Raw genomic sequence first — 17,838 nt, forward strand, 5'->3', positions numbered from 1 at the left:
TGTTCGTAGAGTGGTTCACAACGGTTGTGAACTGTACAGAGCAAGCGCAAATAATAATAATAATAAATGTCTTTATTTCACCAGAAATCTCAAAGGGAAGTTCACCCAAAGGTGCTCTACCACCTGGATTTTCGCTACCCTAAAATGGAATTACGCTTGCTCTGTACAGTTCACAACCGTTGCAAATCACTCTACGAACAAACCTAATATATTCGCGCATATATTGCGAATGCTCGAGAATAGCAGCCCAGTTATTTAGTAATGGGGTTTTTGTCGCTATTTTGGTTCGAATGATGGGTTGGTTTATACAGGCCGGTAACTTATTCCCTTAAATGGTTTTTCGTCGGTCGAAAAATATAAAAATTTTAGATTTTAAGGCTTATTTCTGCTGACCCGTAACCTCAACTGTCATACGCGTGCGGGTGTATTTATTGCACTTTACATCTGAAATCCTACAAATATTAAGTTTAGGTACTTCTAGAGTTAGGCAATAAGTTACCGGCCAGCATTCATTTCTGTATACCGTTACCGAGAAAAAACCTACAAAAATATTGAAAAAAAGAACCGGTGCCATCAAACCCTAATATCCTAGGGCTACTTGCGACTGTGTGCCCTCATGTGACTGAAGAGACCCAGCCGCGATCTACAGATCCTTCCACACTCCGGGCATGGATAGTCACCAACCAGCCCAAGTACCACAAGCTCACGGTACAAATTTGTACCAAAGATGATCAGTATTCTCTGTATGAACATCTTGTTAACACGAAAACTGTCGGGTGTAATTAGATTGCCGACAACGCCTCATCGAATTCGACATCGATAAGTTGTCGATAGATTGTCGATCGATCGTGGTACCACTGCAGATCTGGCCGCAGATGACATTCGATGAAGAGTCATAATTTTTCTAGAGCTATGACTCTTTTACTACTTAACTACCTTTAAGAGTCATAGTTACTTTTTGTAACTTTGACCTAACTACGTTTAGTAGTCATAATTACTTTTCTTCTTCTCAAGTCTCCATTATAACTGTCGACCAAAGGCCTCCACTGTGATCTATCTAACGCTAGTTGTTCCCAGTTATGATTGGCATCAACTGATTTTAGGGATTGATGCAGTATATCCTTAAACCGCTTAAACTGGCCTCCTGATTTCCGAGCTCCCTCTGTGAATTAGCCATACAGAGCTATTTTGGGAAGTCTTGTGTCTTGCATCCTCAGAATGTGGCCGCTCCATCTGAATCGGGCTCTCGTTATTTGAGTCTCAATTGTTGTACAACTCGAGCGCTGCAAGACTTCTGCATTTGAAACTTTGTGAAACCATCTGATGTGCATTATTTGTCTTAGATGACGTTGTTGTCGCCTGTAGGGCGTCCAGATTTCGCTTCCGTAAAGAAGCGTTGGGAAGACCACTGCTTTGTAAACAGCTGTCTTGGTCTTCAAATTGAGGTCGTGATTTTGAAATACTCTGTTCTTTAGCTTCCAGAATGCCCGTGATGCCAAATTGATACGGTTGTGTTTTTCCGTGTCGAGTATTTATGAAGGTTCCCAAGTATTTGAACTGCTCGACCAGTTCTAGAGTTTCATCCTCCAGGCTGATATCTGTTTGAACACTTTCTGGCGGACTAACCAGGATTTTGGTTTTGTCAATATTCAGTCTAAGGCCCAAAGCTTCGTATATATGTTTATAGGTGTCCAACATTATCTGTAGATCCTCTGAGCTGCTAGCGATAAGTGACAGTCGTCTGCATATTGAAGTACCGTGATAAACTTGGTACGGGTTTTTGCTCTGAGGCGCTTCAGGTTAAACAGGCCTCCATCAAATCTGAATCTTATTCCAACACCTCTTACAGGCATACTCATGTCAGCAAGTAAAGCCTACGCCATGTGGTCTGATTTCGCCTTCCGCCAAGCCCTTCCAGAAAAAAGTATACGCTTGTTCTCTACCAAGCTCCCTTAGTCCGAAAAGCGTGTCTCGCTTAAGGCAATGGATGTTCGTTGCAATTCCTTATCGATTAGGGCAGTTCGCCTCTCTGGTCGGTCGACCTTGTGGTTGTCTAGCAAGATTCCATACTGCAAAAGCTATGTGTTTTTCATTGGTGGTTGTACGATGATTCATTCGCTCAGGCACCCTCTCCCGGAGATCCGAATGGGAGGGTATTTTACCTCTGGATACAAATTTTGTCCTGTTGACTGATCCATCTTTTTGTAGGAGCTGCGTTAGAAGTTGTTTAAAAGCTGCACTGGTAACGTAACGCTGTCAGTGCAACTTTGGTTGCGGTTTCGACTAGATTATGTTGTGGCACAGGTATCCTGAGACAACAAGGTCTAAGACAGAGACAAGACCTTTCTCTATGGTCTAAGACGTAACTTAAGCAACGCAGAGAGCCATTTCCTGCTCAAGCCGATGTTCAGGCTAGGCAATTGTGGGAAACAGAGTTATACCGCTCATGTTCGGTCGCCAGAGCCTCGTTCGCAAGAATAGGGTGCACCGCGAGTAGGTGAGGTTGGCATTTGAGGGGAGAGGCTATAAAACGCATCCTTCCCCCTTACACCCCCGGTCAGCATAAACCAACCCTAACAGAACAAGGGGGTTGCAAAAAAAGAATTTTCTACAAATACGTTGGGAAACACCGATTCCATGAATTAAGAAAATCTGTCTGTGGTCAGGAGACATTTTTAACATGGAATTGGGGGATCAACGCAATAATTTGATAATGTTCACAAATATAATTGGCCCCAATTACTTGGAGATGCAGTACACGAATATTTATAAATAACGCGAACATGAAAAATTCATTATGAAATTTCGTAGGCCTCTGGTAAAAAACTGAATATTTTTGGTTTGGCATATTGGACTCCATTTTTTTTTAAGATGTGTTTTTTGGTGAAACCATGTAGTTTTCTTGTTTCCAATGATGGGAGAGAAACACCCCTAAAAAATGTCGCAATCTCATATGTATTAGTTTTATCAATGAGTTTTTTAATTTTTTCATGTCTAGAACACAATATTCAAAAGAAACATTTTTTCGATAGTGTTTTATTCAACAAAAATATTACAAGGGAAGTCAAAGAAAATAAGTTCAACAAATACCAATACGCTATCATACGGAATCAACAAACTGAATATAGAGAGAATGTATATAATAGTATATAAACTTGGGGAAAAAAGTACAGGAATGTTTATATACTAAAACTAAATAAAATCAGTATTATTCGAATATCAAGATAGTTATTCAATTTAACAGACCAAATAACTCACAATTACCACAACTATAAAAAATAAACTGACAATTAGGAATGTATATAATTAAATAAATAAGTTGAATGCATTGTCAATGGTATGTATATTTCAATCCGCAGCACCATATGAATGCACACCTAAAACTTTTCCAAATCGATATTTTGAAAAAGTCTGCCTAAAATTTGTTTTGAAGAAACACTATGAAAAAGTTTTAGGTTTTGTTACTCGTAAGTTGCTAAGATTCTTTAGTCAGATCATAGGATTTCAATTTGTAATAAACAAATGACTAGACGTTATACTTCATTTTATAACTGTCCTCACTTTTTCGTATCCCCAAACATAGAATTCATTCACTTTTTCTATACCATTATTCATGAGGTCAATAATTACTTTACCCATGTATTCTGGCGCTAAGTTTCCACTGAAAATAGAAAAGTTATTAATTGTATTGTGTTTAATGGAAAACAATAACAATATGCAACACAAAAAATGCAATTTGAACAACTCATTTGTCATTCTGAACGACTCTTCCGCTTCTACAGGTAACTTTATGTGTAAATATTTGATTTGTTTATAAATAATTTCGACAGCTAATACCATCCCCCAAATGAAGCCCCCGTGTTCGCCAGCCAGAACCCAAGACTCACACTTAACGGACTGTCGGAACTCAGCAAGGTTAGGGGTAGACTGCACAGACCTACGACGGTTCACCTCTAGGTGCGTTCTGCAACCCCTGAGTATCCACGCCAGCGGGGTATCGTACTAGCAGTAGAGGTGAACGTTGGAAAGTAAAGGAGGAAGGAAGGGTAGCTACTCCGAAGTGCGTTCTGTACTCCCTGAGTTTCCACGCCAGCGGAGTATCTTACTAACAGTATGGATGAGGCTCAAACTGTGGTTTAGGACGGGTGAAATTAGATGCTGTCGAAAATCGGTAAAATTTGCGTCGATGAAAACGTCTTAATTTCGACTTATCTGTACTGGCGAACAAAAACTCGGTTATCTTCCAATTCAGGATGTTTTATACGGAGCGACATCGTTTTTCAGAACAGAAAACGGAATAGAAACGGTGCGTAATGTTTACAGTTCCGAACGATGTCGGAACCCTGAATTGGAAACTGAAAATATTCCTCTCAAAAATTAACGCGAAACAAAAAGATTGTTTCAAAATGAGGGTGCATTTTTGCCAGAAAAATACATCCTTATTACATTGTTTTTGGCAGAAAGTCAATAAAATAAGCCATTTCACAAAAAAAAAATTATAACATTTGACCCCTAGAATTTCGACAAAATTTCATTGAATTTTAAGTATGGGACTGTGGAAAGCGACTCCAGCATGGAGCTTTCGCTTTCCACGAATTAATTCAGATGCATAACATCCGCAGATAATTAAATCAACGAATATTACGATCTAAATCGAACTAACCAACTACCATCGCTCGAAGTATTACCAGAAATTTCATTTCGTCGACAAAGAGTAGATGCTGACCATGATTTCGGTCTTATTTGACCTTGTCAGAGCAACAAAACTCTTCGTCAACGAAATGCTATGAATTGCTGGCTCCTTTATTCCATGTCAGTAGCGGTTATGATGTATTGATGTATACCTATTGCTCTGACGAGGTCAAATAAGATCGACACCATGGTCAGCATCTACTCTGTCGACGAAATGAAATTTCTGGTAATACTTCGAGCGATGGTAGTTTGTTAGTTCTATTCAGATCGTAACATTTCTTGATTTAATTATCTGCGGATGTTATGCATCTGAATTAATTCGTTTATTATTTACCTGCCTTACTATGAAGGCGTGATCCATTCATAACTGTTTAAAATGATTCAGTATATCGTATATCCAAGATTATCTGGTTAATAGCACCAGGTCACTCGAAAAAATTGTTGTATTATGTGATTTGAGACAGTGTAGAAAATTGAACCTAAGTGCTTGTGTTGACGAAGTGCTATTATTGCTAGGTACCCTATTTCTCTCCATTTTTACGTAGGGTAAGATTTTAGGAGAGCTAGAATAAGAAGATTGTGATGACAATGTGAAAAAAAATTTGGATAAAAAAATCGCAACCGGACAGTATTTTTTCCCTTTTTTGCGACAATTCAGATCACAAATAATCTAGGGTCGTATTGGGATATAAACTCCATTCACTTTTGTTTAGCACACGGTGGGCCATGAAATAATTTTCTCAAGTTTTTGTAACTAGAACGGTGTAAGGTTGGCACTCATGAAATATCCTTAATGTCATTACGCCGTTGCCACAACTAATATGAAATAATATTACAAAAATGCCGAAAGTGATTAAAAAGAGAGAAGATAGGGTCTCAGGAAGTGCTATTTAGAGTTCAGGTCCGCTCATTCAAATAGTATGTAACCCTGATATTCTAATATCTTGTGGTCAAAAGTACATAACACTTTTTGCTTTACCATTTTATCCGCATCGGCTCGGTTAAGAATATACAGGCTGTTTAAAAACCATAAAAAAATGTTATGTTTAATTCTATTTCACAAACTTTTTTGTCGAATGAAATGAATTTCGGAATATAGTTTTTCATTCATTTGGTGATTTTTTTTCGAACACAAGATATCAGCCACGTCTTCCAATTTTCTCATTATGACCATAACGTACCATAAAAATACCAAAAACCTTCATATTTTTCATATTTTCTCGTATATCGAGTAATTTAATGTTCAAAACTTCTTCAATGAAATCTGAAGAATTGGGTACTTTGGCTGAATACAACTTTGTGTTAAAGATCCACAAGTGTGTAGTGTCACAGACTTAGCTATGTAGTTATTCTGAAGGTAATTTTGTCTTCCAGGGGTTGCACAGCTCATTATTAAAAATTAAAATAACTATATCTTTGTATCAGGGCCGAATCGCAAAAAATGGTATAGAAAAAAAGTGTTTCTTATGACCTCAACAATCTACTGTCAAAATATTTGTACGAGTGAAAGACTCACCCTATATAGCAGACGGTAAAGAACATATTCAATGTAAGTAAGTGAATTTATACAGGGTGTTACCGAATTAGACGTGAACCTTGGAGGAGGTGTTAGTATCATTAATTTGCTGTCGTTTGAGAAATTTATTGATAACCAAAAATAAACAGTTTCCCAGATATTTGAGTTTTTGTGTTTTTCAAAAAATTTCTCACCTTACTTAATTTTTCATAAGGAATGGTGGGGGTCATTTCGAACATAATTTATGAATACATTTTCTAATGAAATTTTGAGTTTAAGTGCAATGAAAATATATTTAATTCATTAATTTTCTTTCTTTACTTCTTTAATTTGAAAGGAGACTTTCAAATCAGAGAAGATGACCAACATTAACTCTCCTCAAGCTACTGCATATTAGGTGTCAATAATTCAATTTTCTTCCATAGCAATAATATGTATATTTAAAAACTGAACTTTTTTATTTTCCTTGCAAATAACTAGATTTGGTATGCCTTCAATCGGTTCGTATAGACGTCAATTATGTTCGTCACATATTTCCCGAAGCGATTCATTGTGACATTGTGATAAAATACTGACTGTACGTAGAACGGACAACATAGCGCATAGCCTACTAGAATTAGAACTTCTAGTAGGCTATGCATAGCGCTCAAACCAAAAAATGTTTTGACAACCGTCATAACCCCACATTTACGTACTATACAGAGTGGAATATGTCAAATTTTCATGGCCAACCGAATGCTAAAATAAAAGTGAATAGAGTATATTTCAGAAATTATTTTAAAATTTTTCTGGATTTTGTCATTTTGAAAGTGAATAGGTGATTTCTGGTGGAACGCATTATTTTTTCCACTTCTAACTTGAGATGAAAAAAACCCTCACCTTTAAATACAGCCTGTATATACAGGGTTGGGCATAAGTCTGGAATAAAATGGATATTTTTTCAACTACTTACTCAAAATGAAAACGCTGAATCCCATCAATTTCTTTTAAATATCCTCATTTTCGGGCAATAAAATTGTGTTTTTCTCCAACCCCTTAGCTGCAACCCCATCCAACTTCTGTGAACTGTCCACCGAGCCCACAGATAGTTTACGGTTCCATTTGAAAACTGAATTTAGATGGAGTGTGGCAGAGGAGTTGAAGAAAAACACACAATTTTATTACCAGAATATGAGGGTAATTTAAAACCAATTGACGAGTTTCAGAGTTTTTATTTTGAGTTATTGGCTGAAGAAATATTAATTATACTTCAGACTTATGCCCAACCTTGTATATCATGGGTCTGGCTGACCCACACCTAAACGGCACAGGCCATCACTACCTAGGAAATTCAATAAAAAATATCAATCTATAAAGAGATAAGAAATTTCCATTTTGTTCATATACAGTACAATCGCGTTAATATGAACACGCGATCATATGAACCACTCCGTAATATGAACACAAAATTTTTTGTATGGACTACTCTAATATGAACAAAGTAGAATCTCACTAGTATAAACTTATTGTAACTTGTCTATTTTATTCCAAGGAATGAATTTGTTTTCACGATTTATCGTTAGTTTGATTGAGATACTTACCCTGAAAAACATACATGAAAAAGTGGTTTTATTGAAATTTTTCGCGAAGAAGACTCAGTCTAAAAACACATCATTTTTCTCCACAAAAGATAAGTCATTATAATTAACTATAATTTATTATTTTTTGAATATCTGATGGTTTTTCTTTTTCAGTAGACTTTTTATATATAATCATCATCGATATTTTTGTACTCAGTAAGAAAAAAAACCTAGAGAACCTGTAAAAAAATTATTTTTCTTGACGTTCAGAAATATGAACAGTTCCTGTAATATGAACAAGCCGGAATTTTTTGTGTTCATATTAACGCGATTGTACTGTATTTCAAAAACCAGATGAGTCAAGAGAAAAATATTCATACAAGACACAGATGAATTTCCTTTCCAAAAATTATTGAAGTGTCTTTACTTGAAAAAACTATCATCACAAGAAAGAAAAAGATGTAAGTATGTACAGGGTGGGCAAAATTCGTTGTCTACTGAGGGGATCTCGAGAACTATAGCAGCTAGAAGAAAACGGACGACACATTCTCGAGCTCTTTTTTCTTGATTAATCCAAAACTGAAAACAGATCCAGCCTAACGTTCATAGATTTTGAGTTATGAACGAAAATTGAGAAATTGTCATTTTCAATGAAGCTGAATAACTCTTTTATTTGAACTCGTATTCGAAATCCGTTGTTACATTCTACAGGCACTTTTTTATGAAGAATTCGAATATGGTATCATTGAATTTTTTCATCCAGTCATTTTCGAGATATTCATACGGTTGCTATGGTTACGCCAGCCTACTAAAAATTCAACAGTGAATCGAAAAGCAGGAAAAAGTATTGAATTTTTTTTCTTATGTTATATTAATGTGAATAGCAACATATGATACATTTTTGAAATCAGCAAAAAAATTGCAGCAGAATGAAAGAATTTTCAACTATAGTTTACATTTGAAAAATCAGAAATCCCTGTCGTATCTCGAAAATGACTGGATCAAAAAATTTTACAATATCATATTTGAATTCCTCATAAAAAAGTACCTGTAGAATGTAACAACGGATTTTGAATACGAGTTCAAATAAAAGAGTTATTCAGCTTCATTGAAAATGACAATTTCTCAATTTTCGTTCATAACTCAAAATCTATGAACGTTAGGCTGGATCTGTTTTCAGTTTTGGATTAGTCAAGAAAAAAGAGCTCGAGAATGTGTCGTCCGTTTTCTTCTAGCTGCTATAGTTCTCGAGATCCCTTCAGTAGACAACGAATTTTGCCCACCCTGTATATGAAAACACATTTTCAAATTTAACCTTTATCTAAATTTTCAAGAGATTTTCTCCTCTCAACTTTTCCTAGATATCGGAATATTTTTATAGAATACTGAATCATTTGCAGAAATAAAAAGTCAATAAGAACAATATTCTCTTTCCTCTAAGAATGAAAAAAACATTCAACTCCATTTCAATAGTTGATGACATCATTACATACATTCGTTATTAAGGCAGCTATCTACAAAACTCAGCAAAAAAATAAAATTGATAAACTAATTGAGTTTATCGAAAGTAAGGAAAATTTTACTTCAATTATTGCATAATTGTCAAAATTAAAATTTTGAATGATAAGATACTGAAAAATTTCTAAACACAAGTAACCATGAACAAAGATGTTCTCATTGATAATTTATTACAAAATAAATAGGAGTTCTTCATCTATATGATGAAAAAAAGGTTATGGAGCAGATCATAAATAATTTATAAATTTAAAATCTGAGAATATGCCATAAGGGCATTATAAAAGAGTAGAAAAAGCCAGGGAAATATTGGAAAATATATAGAACTACTCACACAAAAACTTCTTCTCTGAGATATTTCAAACTTTTCTTAGAATAAATTGTTAACTGGTTTAACGTATTCCTTAAACCATCAGCAGTTTGATCCAGCAAACCTGGTGCATATTCTTCAATCTACAAAGTATTTTAATGGAAGAATGAGTGAAAAATCAAATAATATATACTCACCTTTGTCAATAAATTTCCATAAAGTATTATAACAGACTCCTTTGCATTTGATAAGAGCTTATAAGAAATGATGCCTAGGTCAGAAATTAATTCTGAGTAGGGCTCCAAAGTTTCATGCAGTTTTTTCTCATATCCTGGAAATTGTTTGTCAATTTCAGAATTGATCCACCTTATTCCTTCAGAGGTCTTGTTGAGGACTTTATGACTATATTCACAAACATGATAGTCTTTCAAAAGATTAGCTAGTACTGAATCTGAAATTAGTAAAAATAATAAGTCCTAATGAAAATGTGTTTTTTTTACAAAATTACCTTTCCAACTGCCATGCCTCTGGACGTCCGTAAATATTACAAGTCCTAAGATGGTAAAAGACAAAAGAAGTAATATTTTGATTGATACCTTATCTCCATTTGCCTTTTTAGATTCTTTGGCTTGGTGTTTCTGTTGCTTGGAGCTTTTCTATATTAAAACAAATCAATTTATCTTAAGACTATGAATGTGGAGAAAAAAGCACTTAATCATTAAATTAATATCTCACCTTTTTTGAAGACATTTTGCCGGGTGGTACCTTATGTATCTTAATTGTACTTATTGAATGCTTGGAATACGATATGGATTTTTGAGTTGTGTTGGCACAAATGAAAGATTAGGAATTCGTGGAAGTGACAGGCAGGAGCCAGAAAACAGGAGCGCAAACAACTGTATTGATAATTTTGAACTATATGAAGTTGCAGCTATTCTGTAATCTGTGAATTTCCTGCAGAGCAGGTAACCTAGACTAGAAGTGTCATTCAATGCCAGTGGCGTCACGACATAAGAAGTTTATAATGAGGAGGTTTTTGAACGAAAAAAAAGGTCGAATCTGACGCAGCCTACGATAACTGTCCAACTTTATTTTCAACGGGTGGTAGAACTCATCAAAAATAACCATTTCCCAAAAACTGCCTGTATAAATTTTACCAATGATAAAGTTAGAAAAAATCATCGATCAAATATCCTAATACGTTCCTGGATCTTGTGTTACCTAAAATCGAGATTAACTTCAGTAACATGTCAATTTATTTATCTCCGATCACTTTCGTCTTGTTTCAACCATTACACGACATGTCTAATAATGACTAATAATGAGTGACTACAAAACCACCAACGATAATATCAGTTTGCTCACGAATACCTTCACACACATTTTTATTCGATGTCTCTATTTTTGTACAGTCTCCATGCACATATCACTCACGATATACACTGAGGTTTTCAAATGACAAATGACCCCAAAGAAAGAAATCGCAAGAATTAAGATAAGGGGCGCGTGCAGGCTAAAAAATTGACCCACCACGCCACGTATGCCCTAATAATGTGAGTGCCCAGAGACAACCGAGACGGTCAACTCCAGGCCAAAATTTGTCCGAAGTTAAGAATGATGCTGCATCTCTCTCTGTTCTGTGTGACTTGTATAAGTCTATCCTTTTTAACCATCTCCTCCAGTAATTTCCAGAGGGCGCTACCAACGCTTTTTGGATAATTTGAAATGTCTATGTACAGAATGATAAAGAAGAAGAAAAATTTATGAAAGAAGCGGAATGGCGCATGACTCTGTTTATCCTATCTCTAAGAATCATTTTGAATTTCCTTAGAGAACGCCTCGTGCAAGTGATTTAATTTAGATTTTAATTTTTATTATGGCCGAAAGAAAGTGTTTAATATGTGGGGCTTCTGAGTCAGAAGTCCAGAGATTATTTTGTTTTCCATACAACCCTGCAAGGTACGTAAAATTGTTTATTTAAACCTAAGATCATTTGAGTAAATGTATATTTTCTTTCACAGGAATGAGTTGTGGATGCAAACTCTGGGTTTTAAAGCATGTGCTGTAAGAAAGCATCACAGAATTTGCAACAACCATTTCAGAAGGGAAGCTTTCACCGATTCAAGTTTGCAGAAACTGAATAGAAATGCTATTCCCATGCCTTGGGTAATCTCTTCTTCTGCAGGTAATTAATTTTGTTTCTAAAATTACTAATTTCGTCCAACGTTGCATATTATCATATTCATATATTACAATGCTAACTCTTATTTCGATGTTTCAGCAAATACATTGGAAAGCATGCCTTCCCTTATTAATGAGGAACATGCTGGTACATCAGGTATATCCACATTCCCAGCGTCAGGTATTTTATTCATTCCTATAAATATCAATTTAGTTCATATGGTTGCATGTTATCTTTGATGCTATAATTAAATGTGTAAATCCCTAATCAAATACAATTCTTATTGTTTTTCAATTAGTTCTAGCTGATGAGGTAGAACCTAACACTGATGAGGAACATGCTGCTGTATCAAGTACTTCCACATTCCCATCATCAGGTATTATATTCATTTCCATAAAATATTAATTTAGTTTATATGGTTTCTACAATTCCATCAAATGTATGATTCTCTTATAAACTACAACTTCAATGATCTTTTAAGTAGTTCCAGCTAATGAGGGAAAAGCTTCTGTAACTGAAGAGATACATGCAGGTACATCAATTTCATTATCAGGTATGATTTTTGCTTTCAATGAAAATCTTAAAACTTTTATTCATTTTGTATGTAAGAATTGTCATTAGACAATTTCTGACTTATTATCATCACTGATCATTATTACATATCAAGTATTGAGGTGTGTCAGCAAACTTTTTCTATTATGAATAAATGTAAAAATCATTTGTCTATTTTCAGATCTCAATGATCCGACTCCGAGTACTCCGGCATTGCCACAGTCTCCAATGTGGAGGAGATCCCGTGAATTTAGAAATATCGACAATTTCCATCTTTCAAATTCGACACCAAGAAAGAAGAAATTGAAACCCATATTGCAGTATGCAATGAAAGTGAATGTAGCTGCAAAAGTACTGAGTCGTACAGTTGCAGCTTACGTATTCACTTTGGTCAGTGGAGGTAATATATATTTCATCAACCTAACTTAACCAACTCTAATAATCTTTTCTTAATCTTTCAGGGCAACTGGACTCGGAAGCTGTCGCTACGGCAAACTTCATCACAGAAGTGGACATGCTGTTCGACAGCTTCAATGGGAAAGCGGCTGTAGGTCCTTTTGGAAAGGAGCTGAGGGGACCTTTGAAGCTAGGCTCCCCTCACATAAAATTTTGGAAGGAGGAACATGAGAAGGTGCAAAATTGGCAGTTCATGAGGTATACAAAAAATGGCAGAATCCGAAAATCTATGCCACCTTCCCAAACAGGTTGGCTCCAATCTATAAATGCGATTCAAATGATCTGGAAATACTTAAGGAACAATGGTTTCATTTCCCTGAGGACCAGATCTTTGAATCAAGATCCATTGGAGAACCTGTTTGGGCAAATAAGGTATGGTTGCGGATCCAATGACAATCCTACAGTGCAGCAATTCATTGGGACCCTGAAAACACAACTCCTCAATGGTTTGGTTAATCAAAGCTTTCAAGGGAGAAATTGTGAGGATGACGAAAATACACTTTTGTGTAATTTGAAATCATTCCTCAATATTTCCCTTGAGAGGGAGGAGATGGAAGTTCCAGAAGATGCTTCTTTGACCGATCAAATACCTCAGTTCCAGACGTCACCTGAGGAACTGTCGGTTAATATATCGAGAGAAGTTTCTTCTGGAAACCCTGGTGTTTTTTCGGTAGCATATGTGGCAGGAGCTATTGTGAAGACCCTCAAAAAACACATATGCTGTGCCTTATGCGATAATATGATCAGTTCATCCAGTTCAGAACCTCAAAATTTATTCATAGCGAATAAAGAATGGTCGGATGGAAGATCAGTCCTAATGTACCCAAGTGAAAGGTACTTTGTTGCTGTAGGATGTGGATTTAACAGGTTGGAGGAATTTTTAGATAACTCCCCATCCCATCCTAAAGTAGCAGCAACCGCACTTGGGGTACTTAGATCTGACATAAATTTTGAGGATCTAGGATGTCCTGATCATAAAAATCGCATAAGGGACATCACGACTGCTGCAATATGCAGGATTGGCATTCCTTGGTGGTGCAAAAGGAAGTGCGAAGAAGTAAAGTCAGATGCCAAAAAAAAGGCCTATGAAAAAAAAATTAAAAAATTGCGTCATTCCTGATTTAATTTATTTTTTTACTTCTCTTCGACCAGCTTTTGCATCATCACCCATTTCGATCGCCATTCTTGTCTACCTTTATGACCTTCATGGCTCTAATTTTCATGTTTTTCAAAAATTTCAAAGTTTAATGAATTTTATATGTTCTAATCTTCAATTTCTATGTACCAATTGTAATAAATTCTTGGATTCACCAGCTATATATATATGTGTGTATGTCAATAAACATATTCTGCTGCAATATGTGGGATTGGCATTCCTTGGTGTTGCAAAAGGAAGTGCGAAGAAGTGAAGTCAGATGCAAAAAAAATGCTTCATTCCTGATTTAATTTATTTTTTTACTTCTCTTCGACCAGCTTTTGCATCATCACCCATTTCGATCGCCATTCTTGTCTACCTTTATGACCTTCATGGCTCTAATTTTCATGGTTTTCAAAAATTTCAAAGTTTAATGAATTTTACATGTTCTAATCTTCAATTTTTATGCACCAATTGTAATAAATTCTTGGATTTACTAGTTGTATATGTATGTACCAATATGTGTGTGTATGCCAATAAACATATTCTTGTGAATACAGAGTTTTGTTATTCCTAAAAATGTCAAAAATGATTAACTTTGCACATGAAGAAAAACTTTCATTTTTGTTATTCAAGATATTTTCGTCGATATTATATGTGTCTTGAATATCAAAAATGAGAGCTTTTTCCTCATGTTCGCAAAAATCGAAATATTTAACTGCGATATGGACTAATGGAGATTCAAATTTCCCGCCATTTCTTCCGCCGCCTATTCCAGCGCCACCTATATATTCCCAAAGCCAATGTTAGAAAGAGATGGAAGATAAAATCGGACATAGATTTAGTTCCTAGTTGACCGTCTCGGTTGTCTCTGTGAGTGCCTACTAAACACATTCTCTGTCTGAGGGGCATTTTCTAGTCATTGGGGTTGAAGAAAATGTAGGAAATCTCCATCCGACATTCGTGATGGTGGAAAGAATTAATGGCCCATGAAGCATACCACAGACAAAGACAAGTTGGGGCTTTCTGTTTACTAAACATAGTCTAGAAAATGTAGCTTCCGTAGCTTCATCGTCTACAGAATTGATGTTGTCCGGTTCATGGAGAATAATCTTCGAACCGCCAATGCTTGTACCTTCAATGATGGTTGGTGTAAAACTTGAAACTGTTCTTGACTCGGCGTCTTTTCCATACTTCGTGGCTAACTTCTACTCTACTACAGTGACTCTAACTCCTGTTGGAGTAACTTCTACTACCCTAGTTATGCATCTTATCCTTTTTTTTTAGTTCATCCTAGACCAGAGCAATTTCAGAATTTCTTTTGCGATAGCCATTGGGGAAGTTGCAGGCTTTCCGACATATACACCCCGGGATTCTTTCTAACATTCAGCAACCAGTGTCTACACTTTTGCAAACAATTAGTTAATAAACATTTATCGACATGAACGAATTCACAGCGTATATCTCGACATCATCATCATCATCATTGCTGTATCCCGTTGCCGGGAATGAATCTACAAAAAGACGAAAAAAGGGAAGAAACAAAAAGAAATGTTGACTTTTGTGAAAAAATCGCGACAAAAATGACACAACACAAGAAACGCCCCATCAAACACGCCGTTTTGATCGCAACGTGACGGACGAAAATGCGCGAATAAAAGAGGACATCATAAATAGTAATATACAACTTCTTGGTCTCTTGGTCATAATAGACGAGCCATCTGGTCATAATATGCAAAGAAAATATTCCATTTCCGCAAACCTAGGTCATCATACACATGAAACAAACAAATTTTTCAAGCAACAGGAGTCTGATTCTGAACAAAGTTAAGTATAAAGGTGCTGGTGTCGAAACAAAGAAGATATTATCAAAGGAGGTGCAATTCAATTCAAAATCAAGAACGTTTGGAATTTTATAATGATGACGTGATGACTTTAAATAGAAGGTGGCATCGTCAAACTCACTGTCAGAACTTGGTCTTTTAGCAATGGCTTAGCACAAAGATTATAGAGTCTCTATAATCTTTGGGCTTAGCAGAGACAGGTAAAGTTACGAAGAGGATGATTCAATAATTCAAAATAGCTTCAACTTTTGTACGAAAATGCTGTTTATCTTATGAATAAGTCACAGGAACTGCTGTAGATCACAGATTACAGAGTTTCTCTGTGATCTGTGGGTGTTACTTTAACATTGGTGGGTGGGATTGGTGGATGAAAAACATAGATATAAAGTCTATAATGAAAAATAAATCAATTAAATTTACGAGCCATACGCCAACGCGCGCAATAAGTTTGACGTGTAAAGTGCGATACAGATGAAGAGTAGTAACCCTAGCAACCCTATTGCATCTCCTTGGTCAGAAAATACCTACATGCAAATTTCACAAATAACCTGACTCCAAAATTCGTTCAGATCAAAGGAATCTTTGGTTCAGATGTCCTAATAAGCTTAATGGACATGAATATTGAATATTTTATAGTATAGGGGCTTTTTCCACTTTGAAGCAAATAGGATTCTTACTTGTAAAGCAAAAGGAGTTGCTTGTTCGTCATTATGAAGGATAGTTTCGTTAACTATTGGCACAAATTTTGGTGTTCTTGGAATATTCGCATGGCGGATTCTTGTCCAAGATAGATCTGAAATGAATTCATTGTGAAAAAATTATTCCTACTATTCTGAGGGGAAAAATAACCCTTAAATTTGTAACGAGTATGCATTTTGAAACTTGGAATTTGGATGACGTTTCTAATAGATAATGTGTCCAGCTACAGAAACTTTCAGTAAATTCGAATTTTTGACATAGGTAATACAGAACTCAATTTTTAGAACAAGTAACGTGCGTTCAAAAAAATTCGTCGTCAAGTAGGCTATGGATGTATATTAGTGTTCTGTGCTATGGAATTTCAAACGTCGATATTGCGTATCTAAACGTAGTTCTTAGCTTGTGCTCTATTATTATTACAGGTTAGCTGTCAAGTTAGCGTTTTGGATTGTTGTTAAATTAAAATTACCAGCAAATAATAAAGATGGTTTTTACCGACGTACAAAAAGCATTCATTATTGAATCCTACTTCAGAAATGGGGAGAAAATAGAAGGCGAGTGGAAATATTCTGTTGAGAAATGTCTCAGCGACTTCAGGATCGAGTATCCCAACGTTGCTGTAGATTACCAATCTTTCCAGAGTACTGTTTCGCGATGTGTGAGCGTTTTTCGTGAAACAGGTAGCGTTCAAAGAAAAAAAGGAAGTGGTCGACCAAAGAAGAGAACACCCGAGTTAATCGAAAATGTTGAGAATGTGATGACAGAAGCTCCACGAACCTCTGTTCGGCTTTTATCCCAACTAGCTGGAGTCTCTGTTGGTACATGTCACACAATTTTGAAAGAAGACATCAATTTGTATCCTTATAGATTGACATGTTATCAGAAGATTGAAGAAGTTGATTACCCTCGTAGAATGGCCTTCTGTCAGTGGTTTCTGAACGAATTCATCGATAACCTGAATAAAGTTTTCTTCTCCGACGAAGCCTGGTTTCATCTTTCTGGATATGTCAACTCCCAAAATATGAGAATGTGGAGCAGTCAAAAACCGGAAAATTTTTACATTGAGACACCACTTCATTCTCAGAAAATTGGAGTTTGGTGTGCTATCAGTCAGAGAAGAATTGTTGGACCTATTTTCTTTGACGGAACTTTAACAGCAGAACGCTATAAAGAGGATATTATCATGCCTTTTATAGCTGAATTAAATTTCGAAGAATGGTCATATAGTTATTTTCAACAAGATGGAGCCAGAGCACACACAGCTGTAGAAACATTGGCTACACTAAGGAATATTTTTCAGGATCGACTCATTAGCCTCAATACTGAAAATGAATTTCCTCCAAGATCGTGTGATCTTACACCATGTGATTTCTTCTTA

General features: G+C 35.8%; 2 protein-coding genes across 4 annotated transcripts; one reads left to right on the forward strand and one right to left on the reverse strand.

The window, feature by feature from the left end:
• Positions 1 to 3,125: 3,125 nt before the first annotated feature.
• Positions 3,126 to 16,650, reverse strand: LOC123307835. Of its 2 annotated transcripts, XM_044890287.1 has the most exons (6): positions 16,611 to 16,650; positions 16,439 to 16,554; positions 10,101 to 10,248; positions 9,790 to 10,043; positions 9,617 to 9,735; positions 3,126 to 3,661 (listed from the first exon to the last, which is right to left on the reverse strand). In XM_044890287.1, exons 1-6 carry the CDS (start codon positions 16,633 to 16,635, stop codon positions 3,541 to 3,543), a joined length of 783 nt encoding a protein of 260 aa, XP_044746222.1. In that variant the 5' UTR covers positions 16,636 to 16,650; the 3' UTR covers positions 3,126 to 3,540. The 2 variants fall into 2 exon arrangements, with proteins under 2 accessions (XP_044746222.1, XP_044746223.1); XM_044890288.1 differs by lacking the exons at positions 16,439 to 16,554; positions 16,611 to 16,650 and adding an exon at positions 10,328 to 10,501.
• LOC123307834 lies at positions 11,164 to 14,105 on the forward strand. 2 transcript variants are annotated; one of them, XM_044890285.1, is made up of 6 exons: positions 11,164 to 11,551; positions 11,614 to 11,777; positions 11,874 to 11,954; positions 12,073 to 12,150; positions 12,259 to 12,327; positions 12,788 to 14,105. In XM_044890285.1, exons 1-6 carry the CDS (start codon positions 11,469 to 11,471, stop codon positions 13,900 to 13,902), a joined length of 1,590 nt encoding a protein of 529 aa, XP_044746220.1. In that variant the 5' UTR covers positions 11,164 to 11,468; the 3' UTR covers positions 13,903 to 14,105. The 2 variants fall into 2 exon arrangements, with proteins under 2 accessions (XP_044746220.1, XP_044746221.1); XM_044890286.1 differs by having other exon boundaries at positions 12,259 to 12,306.
• Positions 16,651 to 17,838: the final 1,188 nt, after the last annotated feature.

This window comes from Coccinella septempunctata, chromosome 2 (assembly GCF_907165205.1).
Source record: "Coccinella septempunctata chromosome 2, icCocSept1.1, whole genome shotgun sequence".
Classification (NCBI taxonomy): domain Eukaryota; kingdom Metazoa; phylum Arthropoda; class Insecta; order Coleoptera; family Coccinellidae; genus Coccinella; species Coccinella septempunctata.